The 24485-nt window shown below is 43.5% G+C and overlaps 1 protein-coding gene and 1 pseudogene across 5 annotated transcripts in view; both read left to right on the top strand.

The window, feature by feature from the left end:
- Nucleotides 1–24485, top strand: part of LPGAT1 (lysophosphatidylglycerol acyltransferase 1) — a 120932-nt gene that overhangs the window by 18897 nt on the left and 77550 nt on the right. The window contains exons 1-2 of one of the 5 annotated variants that reach the window (XM_032319144.1): nucleotides 20781–20850; nucleotides 21744–22008. In XM_032319144.1, the coding sequence (XP_032175035.1) occupies nucleotides 21771–22008 (238 nt within the window). In that variant the 5' untranslated portion in view covers nucleotides 20781–20850; nucleotides 21744–21770. Of the gene's footprint in view, nucleotides 1–20780; nucleotides 20851–20984; nucleotides 21108–21725; nucleotides 22009–24485 lie in introns of those variants that run through there. The other 4 variants (XM_032319147.1, XM_032319149.1, XM_032319146.1 and 1 more) reach the window with 4 other exon arrangements.
- LOC116576665 lies at nucleotides 2892–4258 on the top strand (annotated as a pseudogene).

The raw sequence follows: 24485 nt of genomic DNA, 5'->3' as shown, positions 1-24485 counted from the left end.
AGACATGTCACTCATAATGCAGTATGTACTGGATTGGATCCTGTATGGGGAGAAAAAGGTATGAGAAAAGGCATATTGGGGCAAACTGATGAAATTGGAATATGGACTGTTTATTAGATAAAAGTATCCTATCAATGTTGAGTTTCCTGAATTTGATAACTGACCAGTGCTTATGTAAAGAGAATATTGTTTTTATTTTTTAAGGATTTTATTGGCTTATTTTCAGGGAAAGAGAGAGAGCACAAAAGCAGGGGGAGGAACAGGCAGAGGGAGAAGCAGCCTCCCTGCTGAGCAAGGAGCCTGACTGGGGACCAAATCCAGGACCCTGGGATCATGACCTGAGCCAAAGGCAGACACTCAGTCCACCGAGACACACAGGTGTCCCTGTAAAGAGAATATTCTTATTTTTAGGAAATACACACTGAAGTTTTAAGGAGTAAAGAGGTATGAGGTACAACCTACTCTCAAATGATTTAGAAAAAAATTTTCTAGAGACAAATAGAGAAAAAAGAGAGTGATATAGTAAATGTAGCAAAATAAAAATTGACGAATCTTTGTAAAGCATGAGTTCTTTCTGCTATTTTTGCAGCTTTTCTCTAAATTGAAATGATATCAAAATGAAAGGTAATTTTATTTTTTTGTTTATTTTAAGATTTTATTTATTTGAGAGAGAGAGAGAGAGAGAGCATGAGCAGAGGGAGGGGCAGAGGGAAAAGGAGAAGCAGAGTCCCCTCCGAGCAGGGAGCCCCACTTGGGACTGGATCTCAGGACCTCGAGATCATGACCTGAGCTGAAGGCAGCTTCTGAGCCGACTCAGCCATCCAGGTGCCTGCGAAACGAAAGGTAATTTTTAAAAGTGCCTGCAGATCACCTGCGTCAGGATGCTGCCGTACAGCTGTTGCTAATGAGGCTGACTCCTGGGCCCTGCCCCTGACTACTGAAGCAGAAAGTCTGGGGGTAGAGTCTGGGAATTTTCATTAAAAAAAATTATTCTTGGTGATGGCTATGTATACTAACATCCGAAAACCACTGGAGTGGGCTTAAAATAATTTTCTTAGCTTAATTAGCCCAATGCCTGACGAAGAATATTCCTCACCCTCCTCCTAACAGCTAAAGCATAGCGTGTGCTTATCGTATGGTAAGGACTATATATATTTTCTTCAATTCTCACCATCATTTCTATGAACTACTATGTGCTCATTTTACAGAGGGTGTAAAAGGTTAGAAAGAGTAGGTAAATGGCCAAGGTCTTGTGCTGTGACGAGATGGAGCCAGGATTTGAATCGAAGGACAAACTGACTTGAGGGCCACACTCTTGCCACCAGGCTCTCGAGCCCAGCTGGGAAAACACATGTTCAGATTATAGGCTTTGACTATCATAAAACTGACATGGTGTTTGTCTCTTACAAAGTCAGTCCTTAATTGCATATTAAGGAAGGAAGCAACGAGGCAGCTACAGCAATGAGCATTATGATAAGGCCTGGAATTTCCCCTGCCAGTTCTCCATCCCCGTGACCAAGCCGGGGCCCTGTGATTGAGATAAGGCCACAGCCGGTTTGCTCTTCTAGATCATTACTGATTTTCCCATGCATTTTGCAGATCAGGCACCAGGCCAGATAAGGTCTGGATATACGTTCATCAACGATAGATCCACTCTAAGCGTGAGAGGGTTTCCTCAGTGAAGTGAAATGTCATAGTAACGTGTAACCAGGAAAAGAATTATAGATGACACCAAAGAAAAGCCTAGACTAAAAAGAAGTAGGCATTTTCCAAGGAAAGGGCTTAGCTAGTGCTGTCTCCTCTGGTCCAGGGCACTGCTACCCTCCTGAGACTCCGTCCTCTGTAGAGGGAACAGCCAGCCTACAGAAGGAAGCCTGGAGAAGTCGTTGGACCCTCCCCGATTCCTGACCGTTAACCCTTTAATATCACTGCTAAGAGGTGGGCTAACAACTGCTCTTCTAATTCCAGAGGCCGAGGAGGTCTTTCCACTAAATCATGCTGCCTTCTGAATGAAAAAGATAAATACTGACAGTTTTTTTGCCATCATGATCTCATGTGTTTTTATAGGCTGACAAGTGCAACTCTTGTGGTTAAAAAAACACACCACCACCAAAACAAAACCAAAACTGTGCTTTTCAGTTGCCTTAGTTGAAATGCAATGTGTAAAGAATTAGTAGTGAATTTTGTTGTTGAGAGACTTATCTTTTCTAACGAGAAAAATGAAACATTCTCAGCAAAAAACACATCACTAATTTGAAGGGATTGAAGAACCACCGCCAGCTTAGTCCTATCACTGTGTAGTTGTTGTAGTCCTGAAGAACCTTCAGGTGACAGGTGACATGATCTTATACACTGAGAATCCTGAATCCATACAAAGAAAGTATTACAGCTAATAAATGAGTTCATCAAGGTCACAGGATACAAGGTTAGTATATAAAAAATGTTGTCCATACACTTGCAATAAAAAAATCTGAAAATGAAATTAGGAAATCAATTCTATTTACAACAGCATCAAGAAGGATAAAATGCTCAGGAATACATTTGATAAAAAGCATAAAACCTATACTCTGAAAACTACAAAATATTGTTGAAAGTGATTAAAGATCTAAACAAATAAAAAGACTTCAAATTCCGACCCCCCCCAGAACACTGTGGATGCAACACAATCCTTATCTAAATCCCAGTTGGTTTTGTTTTGTTTTTAGAAAGCAACAAGCTGATCCTAAAATTCGTATGGAACTATTCAAGGGACCCAAAATAACTAAAACAATCTTGAAATAGAAGAGTGAAGATGGGAGAGTCACACTTCCTTATTTCAAAACTTACTACAAAGCCATAGTTATCAAGACAAGATGGTACTAGCGTAAGTTAAGACATATAGATCAAGGCCCTCTCCTCTCCCCGCGATGGCGTGTGCTCGCCCATTGATATCTGTGTACTCGGAAAAGGGGGAATCATCTGGCAAAAATGTAACTTTGCCTGCTGTGTTCAAGGCTCCCATTCGACCGGATAATGTGAACTCTGTTCACACCAACTTGTGCAAAAACAACAGACAGCCATATGCTGTCAGTGAATTAGCAGATCATCAAACCAGTGCTGAGTCTTGGGGTACTGGCAGAGCTGTGGCTCGAATTCCCAGAGTTCGAGGTGGTGGGACTCACCGTTCTGGCCAGGGTGCCTTTGGAAATATGTGTCGTGGGGGCCGCATGTTTGCACCCACCAAAACCTGGTGCCGTTGGCATCGCAGAGTGAACATGACACAGAAGCGATATGCCATTTGCTCTGCCCTGGCTGCCTTGGCCTTACCAGCGCTGGTCATGTCTAAAGGTCATCGTTATCGAGGAAGTTCCTGAACTTCCTTTGGTGGTTGAAGATAAAGTTGAAGGCTACAAGAAGACCAAGGAGGCTGTTTTGCTTCTTAAAAAACTTAAAGCCTGGAATGATATCAAAAAGGTCTATGCCTCTCAGCGAATGAGAGCTGGCAAGGGCAAAATGAGAAACCGCCGTCAAATCCAGCGCAGGGGACCCTGCATCATCTACAATGAAGACAATGGTATCATCAAGGCCTTCAGAAACATTCCTGGAATTACTTTACTTAATGTAAGCAAACTGAACATTTTGAAACTTGCTCCTGGTGGGCATGTGGGACGTTTCTGCATTCGGACTGAAAGTGCGTTCCGCAAGTTAGACAATCTTTATGGCACTTGGCGTGAGGCTGCCTCCCTCAAGAGTAATTACAACCTTCCCATGCATAAGATGCTTAATACAGACCTTAGCAGAATCTTGAAAAGTCCAGAGATCCAAAGAGCCCTCTGAGCACCACGCAAGAAGATTCATCGCAGGGTCCTGAAGAAGAATCCACTGAAGAACCTGAGAATCATGTTGAAACTAAACCCCTATGCAAAGACCATGCGCCGGAACACCATTCTTCGCCAGGCCAAGAATCACAAACTCCGGATGGATAAGGCGGCGGCAACCTTAGAAGCCAAATCAGATGAGAAGGGAGTTCCAGGCAAGAAGCCTGTGGTAGGGAAGAAAGGAAAGAAGGCTGTTAGTGTGAAGAAGCAGAAGAAACCTGTGGTGGGGAAAAAGGCTGCAGCTACCAAGAAGCCAGCAGCTGATAAGAAGCCTGCAGAAAAGAAACCCACTGCAGAGAAGCCTGCTGCCTAAAAACTTAACGTTTATTCATAAAAGTCAAATAATTTTGGACAGCTAATTTTGAATAAAGACATGATCAAAGCCAAAAAAAAAAAAAAAAGAAAGACATATAGATCAATAGATATAATTGAAGGCCCGGAAATACACCCTCACATTTATGGTCAGTCGATTCTGAAAAGGGCACCAGCCTCCTCCAATGGAGGAAAAATAGTCTGGGGCAACTGGATGGCCACATGCAAAAGAATGAAGGTGGACCCTCACCTCACACCTCATACAAAAATCGGCTCAAACTGTAAAACTTAAATTCTTGGAAGAAAACATGGGTGTAAATCTTTGAGATCTTGGATTAAGCCACGGTTTCTTAGCTATGACACCAAAAGCACAAGCATCAACAATAACAACAAATAGTTAAATTAGATATCATCAATATTAGATATTTTGGGAGACTCCTGGGTGGCTCAGTGGGTTAAGCCCCTGCCTTCGGCTCTGGTCATGATCTCAGGGTCCTGGGATCAAGCCCCATATCGGGCTCTCTGCTCAGCAGGGAGCCTTCTTCCCCCTCTCTCTCTGCCTGCTTGTGATCTGTCTGTCAAATAAATAAACAAAATCTTTAAAAAAAATTAGAAATTTTTGTTGCTGTACCATCAAGAAGAAAAAAGAAAACCCACAGAATGGTAGAGAATACTTGCAAATCATCTATCTGGTAAGGTCCTAATGTATTTAGGCTATGTAAAGCACTTTTATAACCCAACTCTAAAAAGACAACCCGAAGTAAAAAGGTTAAAGTGTCTGAATAGATACTTTTCCAGAGAAAATATACAAATGGCCAATAAGCATATGAAAAGATAGTCAATATCATCTTTTTTTTTTAAAGAGAGAGAGAGAGAGAGAGAGAGCGAGCACATGAGTAGAGGGAGGGGCCGAGGAGAGGGAAAGAGAATCTTAAGCAGCTCATACATACCCAGCTTGGAACCTGAAGCAGGGCTTGATCTCACGACCCTGAGATCATGACCTAAGCTGAATCAAAAGTTGGACGCTTAACCAACTGAACCGCCCGGGCACCCCAAGATAGTCAGGATCATTAAATATCAGGAAAATGTAAATCAAAACCACAATGAGATATCATTTTACACCCATTAGGATGCCTGTAAGCAAAAAGAGGGAGAGTAGCAAGTGTTGATGAGAATATAGAGAAATTGGACCCCTTATTGGGATGGGAAATGGTGTAGCCATTTTGAGAAACGGCTTGGTAGTTCCTCAAAAGATTACATGTAGAGTTACCTTATGATCCAGCAATTCCACTCCTAGGACTATGACCAAGAGAACAGAAAACATATTGCACAGGAATGGTCCTAGCAGCATAATTCATAATAGCCCCAAAGCGGAAGCAACCCCAACATCAGCCAGCTAATGAATCGGTAAATAAAATGTGTTGTACCAACACCATAGACTAGTATTGGACAATAGAAACAAATGCAGTTCCAAGCCATTCCACAACATGGATGAACCTTGAAAACATTATGCTAAGTGATAAAATCCAAACACAAAAGGCCATAGTGTGTTGACTCCATTTATATAAAATGTCTAGAATGGGTCGATCCATAGAGACATAAAAAAGAAGAGCAGTTTCCTAGAGCTGAGGAGTTTGGGGAGAAATGATGGAATGACTGCTAGTGGATATAGGGATGATGAAAATGTTTGTTGGGCTGATGAAAATGTTTTATAACCGATTTTGGTGATAGCGGCACAATTCCACGAATATACTGAAAACCGTTCAACACTTTAAATGGGTGAATTATGTGGTATGAGAATTGTATATCAATAAAGCTGTTTTACATCTATATGTGCATATATATCTATATATTTATACCTGCGTATTTATAGCCACTTACTTATAAAGAACCTCAGGTCTATTGTTGTTGGTTTTTTTCCCTTTCCTCTCAGTAAGAAGAATTGCTCATATGGCTCGTCACTACTTAGAAGTTCAATGTCTTAAAAATAGTCACACAAAATGAGGAAATTCCTAGTAACTTTTTCCCTTAATGTGCCTAAGAAATGTGAATTAAAACTTCTCCAGATCAAAAGCACTAGAAGGTGGCTGCAGACAGGTTTCCAGCTGGAGGGCAAAGAGTCAGGCAGGAGACAGTCCCTTCTGCTGGGCCCAAGGGAAGAGAACGCAGATCAGAAGTTTAAGGTGAGGAGGGTATTGTATTTGAAGTGAAACAGATGGGCTGGAAGCAGATCAGGGATATACAAAAGGATTTCCAAGTGTGCCAGTCTTCTGTACTGGGCATTGTGACATTTTTCCACTGAGTCCAATATTGTCAGTCTGGGTTGGACAAAAAAAAAAAAATGGATTTTCATGGCCATCCCTGGCTTTGTGGGATGGTGTAATAAAAAGACTATGAGAAAGGCAAGTTGAAGGTACCAGTGGGAATGATAAATGAGGTGAGAGATACCCAGGGAGAGAGTGCACAGGGGACAAAACTGGGGTGGGGCGTTCCAAGTTGGGAAGAATGGACAGAGCCGGAAGGACAGATGGTCATGATCAGAGGCCAGAATATTGGAGATTAATTGTCATAACTGAAGCAGTTCTGGGTGGTGACAAGGCTCAAGGAGAGCCCGAGAGTGGGTTGCTGGTGGGCAGGTGCTACGGAATCCCTAAATTTGCATTCTTGGAGCTGCTAGATGTTGGGGCAGTGTTTTAGCTTTTCTGACTGAATCAGTTATTTTCAGGAATGGGGGCAAAATTTATTGCTACCTTTAAAAGAGAGAAACATGCCTGCCTCGGCCACACACACAGTTGGCCCCCCAAATTGCCTAAACTCATCCTGGTCACCTTTGGAAGATTTTCAGAATTATTTCATTAACCTCATTTTTAGTGCTTTTGTAATGAAATGAATTTAAGCTAAAATTGCTAAATATCGCAGAGTAAAATAATTGGGCTCCTATGGGTATAATTTAGTAATATTAGGATATGCTAATTATTATTTTGCAAAGAAAACATTTATGTACTTTATAGATATAAAAAGAAATTCCTGCAGGTTTATTAGAGACTTTAGATTAAATATAAATGGGAGAAAGACAGAAGAGCTGTGTTTAAGTATAAATTTTCATTCTGTATCATCAAACTGTCTTCATCATTGTTTGCTTGGCTCATAATCCTAATTTCTAAAGCCATCAGTTCTTTTTATGGTACAAAAAGGAGAGCAGCCATGAAGAAGTTTTACATATTGTTTGCTCTTGCTACTAAAAAGAAGCAACGTCTTGCAAAGAATGTTAAAATTATCATAAAACCACAATGACAACTCTAAGTAAATAATACTTTGCTTTGCTATCTGCAGTTTAGAAATATGAGTTAAGAGAGAAGGGGAGGTGGGGAATTAAAAAAAATATATGAATTAAGAAATGAGACAGAAACAAACGATCATTTGGAAATACTGTGAGAGGCACAGTTCCACACCGATAAAAGCTAGATAAGTAGTTCATGGTAACTATTAGAAGACTTTTTAGTAGGAGGAAAACATTTTAGAGCTGCAGGAGTTCCTGGCTTCATTTATGGCAAGTCTATTTGAGGTGAGGTGTGGTTGGTAGTCTATAAAGAAGATTGTTTTCCTTGCGGAACATGAGGATTGGAGGTGATATAAATGGCCTTTGCTTAAGGCAGCAAGTTAAGGAGCCGTAATTTGTTCTTTAGAAACTTTGATTCTTATAACAAAGGCCCAGACCAGACAGTTTATACTTGGGCTGGGTTGATATGCTCTGGGTCTATCCTAGTGTTTCAGTGATTAGCACAATACTGTTTGACTAGTCAGATTTGGAACTTGAAGCCCAGTTTCACTTTTACACTTGAGGTGATCCACGTGGTCTTGGAAATAGCATTTCCAGCCTCTCACCATGCCCTGCCAACTTTTCCTCCTAAATTTCTCTCAAATGCATCTTCTCAACAGCCATCACCCTAGCCCAAGCTACTGTCTGTCCACTCTTGCCTGGATACTCCCATAATCTAGCTGGTCTTTCAGTTCCAGTCCTAGTTTCCTATGCCTAGTTTTCCACCCAGCAGCTCAGTGCATGAGCCTTAGAAAAAATTAGACCCTGTATCTACTAGGGTGATGACCCCAGATGGCTTTCCTTGGTGTCTCATGTGAGGAAGATGTCATTTTACATCCTGCTGAAGTCACCGTTACCGTACTTTGGACTTTTCCATCATGCAGAGCCAAACCTGATTCTAATGAATGAAACATGTGCTTGAAAGTCAAGAATGCAAAGGCGTAGGCCTTGGGCGCCATCTTGATTTTCATCTCTTACAAGGCCCAATAGATTAGTTAGCTAATCTGCCTAAGCCTTTCACTTCTCACCTGTGAAATCGAGATAACATTCCTCAAGGGTGGTTCTGAGGAACAAATTAGATCAACTATATAAAGTATCCATCCAGCACAGTACACTCTCAATAAATGTTTTTTTTTCCCACTTTTTTTGTTTTGTTTTTTAACCTTTTTACATTTTTTATTTTTTTATTTTTTATTTTTTTTACATTTGGGGGCATTTCAGTGGACCAGTATGGGACACGTGAGAGCTGCGGACATTCGGAGTTATCCGTGTCTAGAAGATTCGTATGGCAGTGGAGCTCATGGTTTGGAAGGCGAATAGACTAGAAACAGGAACATGCTTCCAAAACCTCAAATCTAGCTGATGACAATTTCGGTGGAACTGAAGCAGCTGCTTATTGGGCCCGTTTCTGTCCCAGGTGCATTTCGAGGGTTAAAGCCACAATGATAAAGAACACACATGATCCGTACACTGTCAGAGTTTACAACCTGGTATGAAATTCGGACATTAAACTACTAATGAACGGTTCAATGACAAATGGTGATGAAGTGCTACGAAGGGAAGGAACAGAATGTTCAGAGACCTTGTGCTGGGGGCGTTGTGGGGGAGGCTAATGTAATAAGGTAGGATTAAGCTGAGATAGGAAAGATGAACCTAATTTGACCAAGTGAAGGGCAGCAGAAAGTACCTTCCCCCAGGGAAATGAAAGGCCAAAACCCTGAGGTGGAAAGGCACACAATGGGTTCTTGTAAATACTTGGGTTTGTAAGGGGACGCCTTGGACAAGCTAGAGAGGGAGGCAAGATGTCAGCCCTATAGGGCCTCATCAGCCATGATAAAGGGTTTTAGTCCCAGGATGACATTCTTCCAAAATACCTACTCTATTTCAATGTCTCCCACACGTGCCTAAGCAAAAGAGTCATCTGGGGGCTCTTTATAATTTTTATTTTTGTTTAAGATTTTACTTATTTATTTGACAGAGAGAGACACAGCGAGAGAGGGAACACAAGCAGGGGGAGTGGGAGAGGGAGAAGCAGGCTTCCCGCTGAGCAGGGAGCCTGATATGGGGCTTGATCCCAGGACCCTGGAATCAAGGCCTGGGCCGAAGGCAGACGTTTAACCCCCAGGGGCTCTCTTTAATTCCAGATTTTAGTGTATATAAAATCTGCTGGGGAGAACAAACTGGCAGTTGAATGTCATTTAATTCAATGTAACATGGATTTACTGAAACTTTACCAAAGCCTCATATAAGAATTTAAACTATATAATTAATATCACTTGAATGGCACTTCATTTTTTAAAATCTCATACTTGAAGAGGTAGCATTATAGCATCGTTCCTTTGCCCATAGCTCTGTTTAATCTGTAGTGCTTAAAACAGGAACTTGCGTCTATGAGACGATATGACAGGAAGCCAAAGGATAAGATATTCTTTATTTACAGTTCCCAATTTACCATCGGGTAATATTTCAAGAGAATGTTTATAAGTCTGTGCTTCCCCATAGAAATAATATTCTGGGAGAGAAGGAATAGAGGGGCAGGGCCTGCCAGCCTTCAAGGTGACAGAGAGTGGAACTGTAGCTCTAGGGCCTGTTGGTGGCTGTGTTAGGAGGGAGAAGCTGGTCCAGGACCCCCTCCAGCCTGACTCTAAGTTTTCTCAAGGCGTGGCCAACAGCTGATTCCAGAGAATTTTTAAAATTATTATTTTTTCTAGGGCAATTTATCAAACAATTCATGTGCACAGAAAAAATTTTCTACTCGTAAAATTTGTTTCTTTTCACCATAAGTGTACTCCTAAGTCATCCTCATCTGTTCTACCCATACCCCTACCCCCTTCCCCTCTAGTAGCCATCAGTTCTCTGTAGCTGAGTCTATTTCTTGGTTTGCCTCTGTTTTTTCCCTCTGCTCATTTGTTTTGTTTCTTAACATATGAGTGAAAGCACATGGTACTTTTTTCTCTGACTTCTTTCACTAAACATAGTATCCTATGCCCTCTAGATCCATCCATGTTGTTGCAAATGGCAAGATTTCATTCTTTCTTATGACTGAGTAATATTCCTGTGTGTGTGCGGTGCTTGTGTGTGTGTGTGTGTGTATAGCACACTTTGTCCATTCCTCTATTGATGAACACTTGAGCTGCTTCCATAGTTTGGCTCTCGTAAATAATGGTTCCAGACAATTTAGAACTCCACTTTGGTTTATACTTTGGAGATAAAGTTTGAAAGAAACAGAGGATTTAAAAGGGTTTTTTTTTTTTTAAAGATTTTATGTATTTATTTGACAGAGATCACAAGTAGACGGAGAGGCAGGCAGAGAGAGAGAGGGAAGCAGGCTCCCTGCTGAGCAGAGAGCCCGATGCGGGGCTCGATCCCAGGACCCTGAGATCATGACCCGAGCCGAAGGCAGCGGCTTAACCCACTGAGCCACCCAGGCGCCCCTAAAAGGGTGTTTTATAAAATGTTTCTTAATGACATTTCAAGAGGAAACCACTTGCAAGGAAATTCTTTGCTTACCCTTCTTACTTCTTTCAACCAGTAAGTACCTGCCTATCTCAAGGGGTTATTGCTAGCCTCCAACAAGGTGTGTGTGTGTGTGTGTGTGTGAGAGAGAGAGAGAGAGAGAGAGAGAGAGATTGGCGGGGGGACAGGGCAGCTTTGTTGACTGCGAAGCAGTGGAGTTATGCAAGGTGCCATGATTTTCATTACAGCAGGGTCTCAGCCAACAGGCCCAGTCCCCAATAGGATAAACCAACTTTAAACACACAGCTCGAGTATGAGCACAGTGAAAATTTCTGCTCAAACCCTTTAGGATTTAAGCTGATTTGAATCACAGAAAGAGCCAAGCTACACCGCAGAAGGCTTGGATAAGAATGGGAAATCTAACCCTGGTAAGGACAAGTAATACGATTTAAAGGAAACATTAAACACATTATCAGCTCTAAATGGCTTGTTAACCTCTGATGTATCAGATCATCAGGGACCAGGTACAGCAGAGAAAGGTAGGGTGGGTAGGGAATTTGGACCTCTGTGACCTGGCTAAGAGACTGCTTGGGGACCCACGGGTCAATAGATCACATAGGGTCACTAGCCATCTGCCAGGACTGAGTCACTTTCTGGGATGCAGAGTTTGGGTGCTAAAATCATGAAAGCCCTGGGTCAACCAGGAGGAACTGGTCCCCCTAAGGCCACCCCAGCTCTGTTTCTTTCCTTTTTTTTTTTTTAAAGACTTTATTTATTCATTTGACAGACAGAGATCACACAAGTAGGCAGAGAGGCAGGCAGAGAGAAAGAGAAAGAGAAGCAGGGTCCCTGCTGAGCAGAGAGCCCGATGCGGGGCTCCATCCTAGGACCCTGGGATCATGACCTGAGCCAAATGCAGAGGCTTTAACCCACTGAGCCACCCAGGCGCCGCACCCCCCAGCTCTGTTTCTGATACCCTCTATGAAGAACAGTCCACGTCACTTCTCCACACCTCCTCTCTTCTGTTCATAAATGCAATTATCCTGCCTTCCTCTCCTACAGAGGAATTCTTCTTCCTTATCAAACATCACTAAATTCTGCTACCCCAAAACCAGAATGGAGATGTACCAGTGGATTTTTTTTAATTTGTGGGAACACCCAGAAACACTGGATACTTATGAGATCAAAGGTTCCAGAACAACTTAGGAGTTTATTGTCAATAGTAGGTCTCGAAGCTGTGAAGGGACTCTAGAGATGAGATTCGGTGGGGTGTCCTGAGGATGGAGGTGAGGGGAGAGAGAGGGAGAAGGTAATTCAGAGCAGCTAGTCAGGATACTGTTTCCAGAAAGAAGCAGTGCTGGGAAAGTCTGTGGACAGAGTCCCAGGAAATTGCCCAGCTGGAATTCAGGTAACTGTGAAGGAAGAAGTCTTATGTGGGAACTAATGGGAACCCAGACCCTGAGAAGATTCAACTTCTTGGAGGATCTAAAGAGGCTGAGGAAAGTGGATCTTGTTTTAAACAGGAGGTTAGAGTGTGGAAGAAGAGAATGATGGAAAGGATGTAGCTACCGAGTGAACAGCAGATAAAGAGGTGAGACGGAGCAGCTGGAATCTGTCTGCAGTCTGAGTTAGAGCCCCATCAAACTATGCGCCCAGAACTTCTCGACTCTGATAGGCTGAGATCTCCTTGAACTGCAGGTTCCTAACTGGGCACTTAATGGTGCCTTTACACAGCAACGAGCATTCAGAAGGGATGTGCAAAAGCAAAGAATTCAGTCAGAACTGTGAGGTGCTCTGTCTAAACGCAGTAGTTATTCAGAGAAGGGGTTCTGGAATCCTGGACAAGAAGACAGGCTTCCTGTGGGTTAAGAGATGGCCTGAAAGAAAGAAGGATGACATTCCCGGTGTGAGGTATCACGGCCAAAGTGAAGCTATGGAACACGCCCATTTAAAAGCAGAGGAGGCTGGTTGGGAAGTAAATGAGAACTGAAGTAGAGTTTGACAATGTTTCCCAACCTTTGACTTTATGGCACTCATTGAAAACGGTCAAAATAGAGTAGGGTAGAGGGAGGCAGCCCTTAGCAGCACCGGGCTTTGCCTTGTGAACCTCACTAAAACCCACGGTGTACACAACCCATTGGCTGATAAAGTCTAGAATGAGTGAGGAATTGGGTAGTGCAGGCCCCGAAGTTAACAAGATGGAGACATTCAGAGTAGATTTATTCCCACGTGGGGAAACCATGTCAAAGCCGGAACAGGAAAATGCAATGTTAAATATGGCACTTTCAGAAAAACATGACGATCACATTGTCTAGGGAGCATGGAAATAGGTGATGGTTTGCGAAAAGAGAGAGGATGCTATTTTAAGCATAAAAGAAGTTATTATTCTTTTGTATCATTAGTGATTCAGTTGAGGTACTTCTAGTCATGGAATATTATTGAAACAATCATGCTGCAAAGATTGAAATACTTTTAAAATGAAGTATGAGCAATATTATTTCTTCTGCCTTGGTTTGGGTGATAGTGATGATGTCACCATTCAAGGTATCCTGCATGTCAAGTTAAAAAAAATGATTTAATCTGAATAAATTAGACAAATATTGAATTAAAAAATTCATTTCCTGGATGCCTGGCTGGCTCAGTCCATGGAGCGTGTGACTCTTGATCTAAGGGTTGTGGGTTTGAGCCTCACCTTAGGTGTAGAAATGACTTGAAAATAAAATCTTAAAAAAAAATTCGTTTCCTACCATCTAGAAGGCAGTAAGCTAGACACCAGGGAAATGATAATGAGAAAGACAGCTGATGTGGAACTCCTAATCTCAGCAGAGAACCTGAAATATAAAACAGCCAGGTTCATTGCAAGGCAGCGAGCACGCAGGTGAAAGCATATGTATGAGGAAGAGGTAATGAATTCTGGAGCAGTGGGAGAGTCTTTGATATCTTAGCTGGAGCCCAAGGGATGAATATAATCAAATAGACACAGAGAAGGGAAAAGCCGGAACAAAGAACGCATGAACTTGAATGTGTGAGGTTACACCGAGCGTCCTTTGAAGACGGTGACTCCCTTAGTGTGAGGAGCAGAATTGAGCGCGAGGGCACGAATCAGGGGAGGGGTGAGGAGGGAGGGGTAAGAGGTGAGACCAGAAAAGAGTAGCATCTTCTGAAACTTCTCTCGGTGGAGAAGAGCTTTTCCACCGGTCTCTCCTAAAGAGACACTGTAGTGTGTGGACAGGAGCATGGACTCTGGAGCCTTTCTGGTCTCAGCTCTGCCACTTGCTGGCTGGGCCACCTAGGGCAGATTGTCTAATCTCTCCATCTGTGAGATATGCCTAACGATACGGTCCTCATAATGTCTTTGTGAAGACTGAATGAGTTAACGCAGGCAAACCATTGAGAACAGGGCCCAGAATGTTGAAAGTCATCAATACAGGTCAGCCGTCATTACCATTTTAACATAATCAGCAATAAGGTCATTATTTTGGTTCTGTTAGGAAAATGCAATTTTAAATCTGAATTTGTCTCTCTTTTTAAAAAAGATTATTTTAGAGAGAGAGAGAGCATGAGTTCGAGTGCACAGGTCGGGCGAGGAGCAGAGGGGGCAGGAGAGAGAGAATCTCAAGCAGACTCCCGGCTGAGCAGAGCCCAAGGCGGGGGTTGATCTCAAGACCCTGAGATCATGCCTGAGCCAAAGTCTAGACTAAGACTCCCAACAGACTGAGTCACCCAGGCGCCCCTGTACTTGTCTTATTCATAGATGTACCACATGACTTCATAGGTTTTGTCAGGGGAGGAACTTGCTGAAGTAGCCTTCTCCACATATCTTACAAGAATACTCATCTACTACAGTGCCTGATAATCACCATTGCAGGGATGTTAGACTCGGGATTTTAGGAGATCCTTTATAAAGTGTTCATCTTGTAGGAAGAGGAGGTCCCTTATAAAGTGTTCATCCTGTAGGAAGCAAGAGCTTGGCATGGATTAGTTTACTGCACTAGGTAGGAAAGACAGGGCTAACTCAAGGAAATGCAATGCTGGACAGTTAAGAAAGAAGGTTCTAGCTTAGAGAATCTAGTGGGAGAGTGTGGGTCTTAGGTCAGGTCTTTAGTGCCCTTTGGAAACTAGGGATCATTTTAGTATTAAGGGGGGAAAAGGGAAATCAGTTGAAAAGGAGAGGGGTGGAGAGAAGAGAGAATTATTTACTTCACGGTATTGTTTAGGGCCAACCTTGTTAATAAAATGTAGCTGAAATGGCTTAAATGAAGCTACAGTCAAGTCTCGATGATTTGACCCAACTTTTCTAAAAAGTATTGAGGCTATAAACCTTCATACATTTTATATAAAATGATTACTGACACTAATATAAAATAAAAAAATTTTGTTAAATATATGTTCATATGTTTACATATTTACTATATAATATATATTTATTATGTATTATATACTTTTTATATATTTACATACATTTATAATATACACATTTCCCTTATATATTTTACATATTTATTATATATTTATTTATATACATATATATTTATAATATATATATTTCCCTTTTTGTTTGAAGTTAAAGCCGACTAGCAGTCAGAATTTGACTTTTGGGTGCTAATTTCTGGTTTGCAACTATTTTTAGTGATGGGGGGGTAGTTGGGCCAGCTCACTGCACACTTACAGCCCTGCTGAGGGGGTTTTCCCCTAGACAGGAACTAGATCTCTGAAGCTCTAGCACAGAGATCGGCCCAGGTAGGTGAAATGTTTTTGTAATTGCCACGAGGAAAAAGAGAGGGCCCAGGGGATTCTTCTGCCCAAGGGAGCCCCATCCTGGTTATAATCTGATTAGTTAATGTGTATTCCACCAGATGGGTGGAATCAAACCTTCTAAGGTATTGTGGTTAGAATGTTTTAAAATGTCTGGAAACTCCTGGAAATGTGAGAAGTCATCTTTCTTTTTCAAAGGACCATCTTCTTGTGGTTCACATATGGGCTTTTGAAACTGAAACTCCAACACGCCTGTGGCTGTAGGGTGGAGTCTGTTTTCCCTTTCCCCCCAGCATTGGGGTGCACATGAAGGCTGTCAAATGCTTGACTTGATTAATGTTTGCGTTTTGATAAACAGAGCTCTAAGGTAGCAGGAACCTATTAAAGACGGTCCTTGATTTCTTCAGTTCTCTTTGAAAGACCTGGCCTTCTCAAGCTTGTTAGTGTCATTGAAATCATTTATACATGAGTCTGCCTGGACTGTTTTGGAAATGAGCTCCAACAACAACAAAAATCTCAGGAGGGTACCTAAGTGGGTTGAAAGATGGTAGGGCCAAAACATTATATAGATACACATTGTATATCTAAGATGAGATACTACAAATTAAGCATCATTGAAATTGCTCCTTGAAGTCAGCTTAAATGCAGAGTCTTACCCATTGTAGGTACTGAGTTGTCTTTTTTTTTTTTTAAAGATTTATTTATTTATTAATTGAGAGGGAGAGAAAGAGCATGGGCAGAGGGAGAGGCAGAGAGAGAGACTCTTCAGCAGCTACCCTGCTGAGTGTGGAGCCCGTCAAAGGGCTCAATCCCACAACTGGAGATCACGACCCGAGAGTTGAATGCTCACCTGACTGAACCTCCCAGGCTCCCCAGTACTGAATTGTCTTGAAACTGAATGTGCCGCAGTCATCAAGAAAGTTAAAAAGATAAGCTCCTTCATTGGCCCTGGGCAACCAATCAAAACAAAACAAAAGACCAGGTCATATCTACACTTGGACTATGGTATCTTGCTTTGTTTGCTTAACTTCAAGAAAAGTCTAATGAGATAGGAGCCAGTCAAGAGGAGAACAGGTGAAATAATCAAAATTGGGGCTTCCATATCCCTTCCACAAGGAGGTACTTAAATAGTGTAAAGCAGTGTAAGCAGTAAAGGATGATGCTATGGCTGAACTGTGTCTCCCTAAAGCTCATATATTGAAGCCCCAACCCTCAGTACCTCAGAATGAGACTGCATTTGGAGACAGGGTCTCTGAGGAGGTGATTAAGTTAAAATAGGAGTCCTGAGGGTGGGCCCTCACCCAATGTGATTAGTGTCCTTATAAGTAGAGATGAAGATACACAGGAAGAGACAGACGTTAGACACTTGCACACACACCATCAACCATGTTAAGACATAGGGAGTGGGCAGCCATCTACAAGCTAGGGAAAGAGGCCTCAGGAGAAAACAATCCTGTTGGGAAGGAACTTCCTTAGAAGCTCCAGAGAGAGGGCGACCCTGCCGACACCTTGATCATAACTGTCCAGCCTCCAGAACTGCGAGAAAATAAATTTCTGTTGTTTAAGCCACTCAGTCTGTGGTACATGGTTACAGCAGCCAAAGCTGACTAACATAGATGATAACAGATATGATCAAATAATTTAAAATTAGGAAAGGTCTAGGGAAAAAATGTGATTATCTTAGGATACCTCTATGTCAGGTTTTCTTAAAGCAAGTTCTATATACTACCCATATCAGAATTACAGATGATATTTTTTAAAAAGCAGGCTCCCCAGCTCCTCTGGGAGTACTAAAACGTTCTGGTAGGAGACAATCTATCTTTTCAGTAGACATCCCGAGTGGTGTTTTGTACGCTAACATTTGAGACCCACTGTGGAAGGTGCTGTTCAACCTCTGGCCCTTCTCTGGGCCTGGCTGGTTAGTACTAAATACAGCTCAGGAGAGCGCTGGTCGGTCTGGTGCTGTGGCAGCGGCACACTGGTCCAGGAGCTAGGTACAAACCCCACTGTACAGTCTTTCTATGTGTCAGCCAGTGTTTACCAGCATTTGGGGGAATCCTGAAGGGGACAGAACAAATAGAATCCATGTGCCATACCCGTCTTACTCACTTAAAAATATGTTATATAAAGAAGAACCTATACAACTCAACACCAAGAAAACAAACAATCCAATTAAAAAATGAGCAGGGGACATAAATAGACATTTTTCCAAAGAAGACATCCAGACTTCCAGGGACACTGAAAAGATGCTCAACATCACGAATCATCAGGGAAATGCAAATCAAAACAACAATGAGCTAACACCTTGCACCTGTCAGAATGGCTAACATCAAAACATAAGGTATAACAAGTGTTGGCGAGGATGTGGAGAAAAAGGGACTCTCGTTCATTGTTGAGAGGAATGCAAGCTGGTGCAGCCTCTGTGGAAAACAGTTCCTCAAAAAACTAAAAATGGAACTACCATATGATTCAGCAATTCCACTACTAGGTATTTACCCAAAGAAAACAAAGAAGCTAATTCAAAAAGATATACCCACCCCATGTTTATTACAGCATTGTTCATAATAGCCCAGATATGGAAGCAACCCAAGTGTCCATCCACAGATGAATGGATAAAGAAGATGTGGGGCACGCGCGTGAACATACACACACACACACACACACACACACACACACACACCACACAGAGGAATATTACTCAGCCATAAAAAGAATGAAATCTTACCATTTTCAACAACATGGATGGATCTAGAGGGAATAGTGCTAAGTGAAATAAATCCTCCAGAGAAAGATAAACACCATACAATTTCACTTATACGTGGAATTTAAGAAACAAAGCAAAGGAACAAAGAAAAAAATATATAAACCAAGGAAGAGCTTCTTAACTATCGAGAACAAACTGGGGGGTTCCTGATAGGAGGTGGGTAGGAGGATGGGTGAAATAAGTGAAAGGGACTAAGAATATACAGAATTGATGAATCATTATATTGCGCACCTATAATTAATATAACACTTTATGTTAACTATACTTAAATTTAAAAAAAGAATATGATGGCATCTTTTAAACAACAACCTACCATACCTATATTATTTCTCTCATGAGATTTATTTACGGACGCTATTACCTTGGTACCTAAATTCTCAAAGAAAATACAGAAAACTGGAAAGAGCATATCTAACTTTTCTTTTGGTACACGTTAGTTAAATTATATGGGAAGTTCTCTGATAGGGCCTGCACCTTTTTATGCCCCACGCGGTTAAAATATAGTATTAGTGAAGGAGATAAATAACATCTATAAATAAAAACAAATTAATAATAAATGGAAAGGAATCTAATCAATTGGTTCAGCCAGGCTCTGTGCTTTCATGCATCTCCTCATTGCCAGGACAAATGGGAATAGAAAGCATTCTTTCATATGGCATAAAAGTGAATTCTCTCTCTTTCACCTGCAGACCAACAAGCTAATTAAAGAGAGAGAGAGAGAGTTAAATAGTTGAGAGTCCAAAGCAAATACAGTAACAAATATCTTCAAAATAGACAGAATAGGTGCCATTCTGATTTATTAAACATGTGAGTTCACTAGGGACATGTAAAAACGGCCCCTGACCCCATTTACAAATTTGATGAAGGGATATAAGATTTTATGCGGTTTTTAAAAAACTGAAATGTAGGTAGGCCATTTGAGAACGTTCAGGTGAGCAGGTCATTGAGTTATTTGTCTGTTATCCTTATGGGGGGGGTGTCAGCGTTTGAAACAGAATGCAGCTCCAGTGTCCGGGAGTGACCAGGTCCGTCCAGGGATACCTATGGCCACCATTTTTGTTACTTAACGGCACTTAATGGCAGGCGCTGCCTCAGTGCTTTTCCCTGCTCAATTAACTAAGTGTCAGTGTCTCTGTGTACACCACCCATTCCCACTGGAGTCCTTTTTTTTTTTTTTTTTTAATCTTTAGGGGGATGGGGATGGGGACATAGATGGGGAATTGGAATTTTCATTCATGTTCTGGGTGCTCTCCAGAAAGAAGAATTCTGGCACTGAAAATGAATTGATTTTAAACTCTAGACCTTAATCCTCTGGGGAGGTTCAGAAGAGATGCCGTGAGAGCAACTGGGCTTCGTTAGGAAAGAGAAGAGGACACCCAGCCTTCAAGGAGCCGGCTTCCCAGTCTGGGCACCGATCGGTTTGTCAGAGGAGGCAGAGCCCTAACAATGAGAACCGGCTGTGTTGGCTGAAGGGGGCTCTCGGTTTGGACCGCGGCGCTCCTCGTGCGCTGTAAGGCTCGCCGCTCATTGCCGGGCCTTTCTGAGCCGCCCTCTTCCTGGGAACTGGGTTCGGCGAGGTCCCGCCGGCCTAGGGACCAGGCGACCCCAAGGGCCTGACCCGCGGACGAGAGGGATCCGGGACGCGGGCGGCGGCGGCGGCGCCTTCATTAGAGGGCGCTCTGGGGGCAGCTCCGCCGCAGTGTCGGCTCCCGCCGCTTCCTCCCGCTGCCCCTCCGCGCCACCCCAGCGAACCCGGCCGGGCCCGGGGGGACGAGTCTCGGCGCCGCCGGGGACCGGGCGCGGGCCGCGCCGCAGCCGGAGCGGAGTCGGGCCCCGCCGCCGCCTCCTTCCGCCGGCCCCGCCGCCGGCCATGCATTCTTCCGGCTCCTCTGGCTCCCGCAGCCCGGGCCGGGGCCCGGCCAGCCCGAGGTAACCTCCGGCTCGGCGGGCGCAGGCCCCGGGGCTGCGGCGGCGGCGCCGGGCCCGGAGAGGTGCGGAGGGGGCGGGGAAGGGGTGTCGTCGCCGTGCGGCCCGGGGAGGAGGAGGCGGCGGCGGCGGCGGCATGAGGGACGAGGGCGCGGTAGGCCCCGAGGAGGAGGCGGGGGCGTGGGGCATCCGCCCGCCTCCCCGGACCCGCCCCGGTGACAGGTCCGGCCTCTGAGTCCCCGCCGTCCCTCTGTCCGCAGGCAGCCGCGAGGGGAGTAGGGCGCCCGCGCGCCCGCTCGCGCCGCGCCTCGGCCGCCGCCGCGTCCATGACCGCGACCCCTCGGCCGGGGACACCCGCCGCCGCCGCCGCCGCCGCCGCCGCGCAGCACCGCGCCCCGGGCCGCCAGCCCCCGGCCCCGCTCGCCCCCGCGCTCCACAGCCCGCCGTCCGCACCCGCCGAGGTGAGCCCGACGCGCGGGCCGCCCCCGCCGCCGCGACCCCTTCCCGGGGCGGCGGAAACCGCTGCGGGCGCCCCTCGGCCCCCCCGCCCCCCCCCTCGAGCACTGCCGTCGCCTCTTCCTCCGCGCCTCTTCCATCACCCCTCGCTCGTCTGCCCTCTGCTCGGGGACTTCATTCTCCTCATCCGTGGCCCCGGTGCCTTCACCTCCTCTGGCCTTTGCTCCCCTCCCCCTACTCCCGTCCTTCCTCCTTTCGCCGGGTGAGCCCCTACTTTCTTCCTCTCGCCTCTCTGCCCTCTCTTCTAGGCCCCTCTCCCTTTTTCCCCTAAAAAAAGGGAGTGGGTGGGCAAAACCCCCTCTGCCGCAAACGAACACTGTTGGCACAACTCTCTGCTAATGCGAGAGAGCTTTCTAAGGCACGACCGATGTCCGGGAATGGGGGTGGTGCGGGTACCCAGGTTCTCATAGCTGGGAAAGGGTTTCGGGTCCCTGCAACAGCCTTCTGTCACTCGTGTCGTCAGTTTGGGGAGGCTGAGGCTGTCTGAAGCAAGTGGGTCTGTTTGTCTTCCTGAAAGTGCCCACAGCAGACTGCGGTGAGGCGCGGTGCGGGCACGGCCGCTGATTAGTTAGTGGGAATAGTATTATCATTTGCTAAATATATTATGACATACCCTGTGCCTCTGCGAACAGCTCCCTTGACCTTGTGCGGCTCCTCCTCCCTCGCTCTCTGTCCCCCTCTGGAATTTCCCGGAGAGATCACCGAGGTACTACACCGGGAAGGCTTAGATCCTCGGTTTTCCTGGTGGTTTTGTGCTGGAGGCGGATTTCTGTGTTGGTGACTATGTGGATGTGTATAATCCATTTTCCTTTTTAAATGAATGTTTCTTTCACCTCAGAAAGACAGGACGGACGCCAATGTGAGCATGGCTGTGACTTTGGAAGAAGCTCCGTGGCTGGGCTGGATCTTGGTGAAAGCCCTGATGAGGTTTGCCTTCATGGTCGCCAACAACCTGGTTGCTATTTCATCCTACATCTGCTATGTAATTATACTTCAGCCCCTTCGACTGCTGGACAGTAAGCGGTTCTGGTATATTGAAGGAATCATGTATAAATGGCTTTTAGGAATGGTGGCTTCTTGGGGATGGTATGCTGGATATACAGGTAAGAGCGTGAACACTTTTGTTTAACGCGTATGAAACAATTTGTAATGTTATGCTTAAGTCAGGAGCCATGATTAAATATATATTACACTTTGGGTTGAAAGATGCTTTGCTGCTTTGGCTTGTAAAAAAAAAAATGGAAAACAATTCTGTTGAGGTTTTTTTCAGAATCCCAATTTAGGAAGGATGATATTTTCAGATGCGTAATTTCATAGTTATATACTGATAAATCTGTTAAATAATATGTTTTTAATGTGCTTGACATTTATCAAAACCCGTTTGCCAAAACTCACCTAGAGAAATAGGAATGGGTTATATAGGACTTGAGGGCTTGTAAAATGAAATAACGTATTTAGCCCATAAATATAGTAGGAATTTAGAAGAAGGACTGAGCCATATTTGTACTGAGATAGTTTAGTAAGTTTTTTCATTTAATGTCATATTGTACTGTGTTAACACCTTAAGTCAAGCAAAACATGGCTTTCTTTTCTCTTACATATGTTTCTTTTGTTTACTGGAATCTATATTTTAATCTCATAAATCTGTATGAGACTTAAATATGAGAATTAAGTTTTATCTATGTTAATTTATATTCTGAGTGTCTTTAAGTAGATTTATATTTCTGCCTTTAAATTGCATTTTGGGGAACAGGAGTAATGCTCTTCTGAAGTGGACTTTTTAAGAACTAAATGAGAAGTAGTGTTTATTTTTATTTTCTGTTTAGAAGCCTTCCATGCTTTGAGAACTTGGGCCTCTGCTGTGAAAATTCTGTGTTGTTCATTACATTTATTTGACTTTTTTCCCCTAAGAATTAAGATGATGAGAAAAAAAAAAAAGCATTGAGGTTTCTAGCACTTGTCTTAGACATTGAGGCTTTTATCATAGAATTTTATAATTGATAGCTTCCTTAGAGACCATGCCGCAGATGCTGCGGTCAGTGGAGTCTGTAGAACATAGCTTCGAAGAGTGAGGAGGGTACGAGGCTACTCCTCAGGGTCAAACAGCGTGGCAGTTCCCATTTTAAAAATTCTGTCTCCTTCTTTCCTGCCCAGGCTGCATCTGTAGATTTTATCTATGCACAGAAGAAAAGGACTGACAATGCTTAGGTTTTATGGAGTCTAACAGACTCTTGCTAGGTCAGAGTGCTCTTATTTGCCCTAGATGGAGCATTTTTTCCTTTTGGCAAAGCTGTTTGTTATTCTGCAAGACCCAAAGCTCCCAGGCTAGTGTATGCATTGCTCTGGGTCTCATTGAGACCCTGATACTCTTTGGATAGAGTAGGTGAGCTTCTAAGTCCTTTTTAAAGACCTTATGGTGGTAGTGGTAGTGGTAGAGGAAAAAAAATGAAGTCTTAGCTATGATGCTGAATTCTTACCTGAGTTACACTGCTATCTTAGAATTGCTTTGCTCTGTATAGTTTAAGTATCACCAAATACGGTATGTGGTACTAGTGACTTTGCTCTGCATGTAACGTACTCCTTTGCTGGTTTTAAATCAACCCACAGTATTTTTAGATAAAGTTCTGGAAGTTCATTCTACTTAAACACAATGAAATAGTGAAATGCTTGTGCTCGTGCGTGTGGTTTATTTGTGTATAGACTATAGCATGATGAAAAGCTGAACAACATTCAGCATTGACCTTGAGACTATACTGAATGCAGTGATGCTGCTTGAAGTTAGTTATTCTTTGGCCACAGCATGGCCGCAACGCATTTCTGAGCATATTTTCTTGCGTTGTCTTTCCCTCACTGACTATGGAACTGCACAGTTTTCTCTTGCGACCTGCTTGGAAAGTGGTCTTGGCGTGATCTGCATATTTTGGTCTTTCTGAAGCATCTGTTCTCTTCAGGCTACTGCATTCTGACCACTTAAATAGAGAATATTTTAGTGTTTATATTTTAATTGGTTTTCCTATAGGTGGTGGTCATGGTCATGGCCTGATCACAAGGGAACGCAATCATGAGGTCAAACAAATGTAGGAAAGACTTTTGTGGAAAGCCACAGCTGGGTTAAAGAAGCAACACAAGCAGGGGCTGATGAGCAGATGTATCCATGAGAGAGCCTAGAAGGTTAAATTAGTGTTTGGTCTGGATTATGTGTTCCATTTCTTCCCTTTGTATCAAGAGGAAGATGGGTTTCAGTTTTTTCCCTTCCCCTCTGCTTAAGTTTCACAGATGGAAAATTGAACATTGCCAGAGGAATTGTGCTCAGCAGATCTGGGATGTTCATGTTTTGAACATTTCAACAGCCAAACTGTGGAAAACCACTTCTGAGGAAAACTTAATTAATTAAATGTTAATTGGGAAGCTGAAAATTGAATATTGATATTGAATATCATTTTTTCAAATTGTGATATTCAGTCTAAGGCAAGTCAGTTAGCCAGCTCTGCTGCTTACATTGATTCTCTAATCTACGCTATCCTATATGGTAGGTACTTAGCCAAATGCTGCTGTTTAAATTTTAATTAATTAAAATGAA

The sequence above is a fragment of the Mustela erminea genome, chromosome 17, assembly GCF_009829155.1.
Source record: "Mustela erminea isolate mMusErm1 chromosome 17, mMusErm1.Pri, whole genome shotgun sequence".
Classification (NCBI taxonomy): Eukaryota; Metazoa; Chordata; class Mammalia; order Carnivora; family Mustelidae; genus Mustela; species Mustela erminea.
The sequence above is the reverse complement of the archived record's forward strand: the minus strand, read 5'-3'. Positions and strand labels throughout refer to the sequence as shown.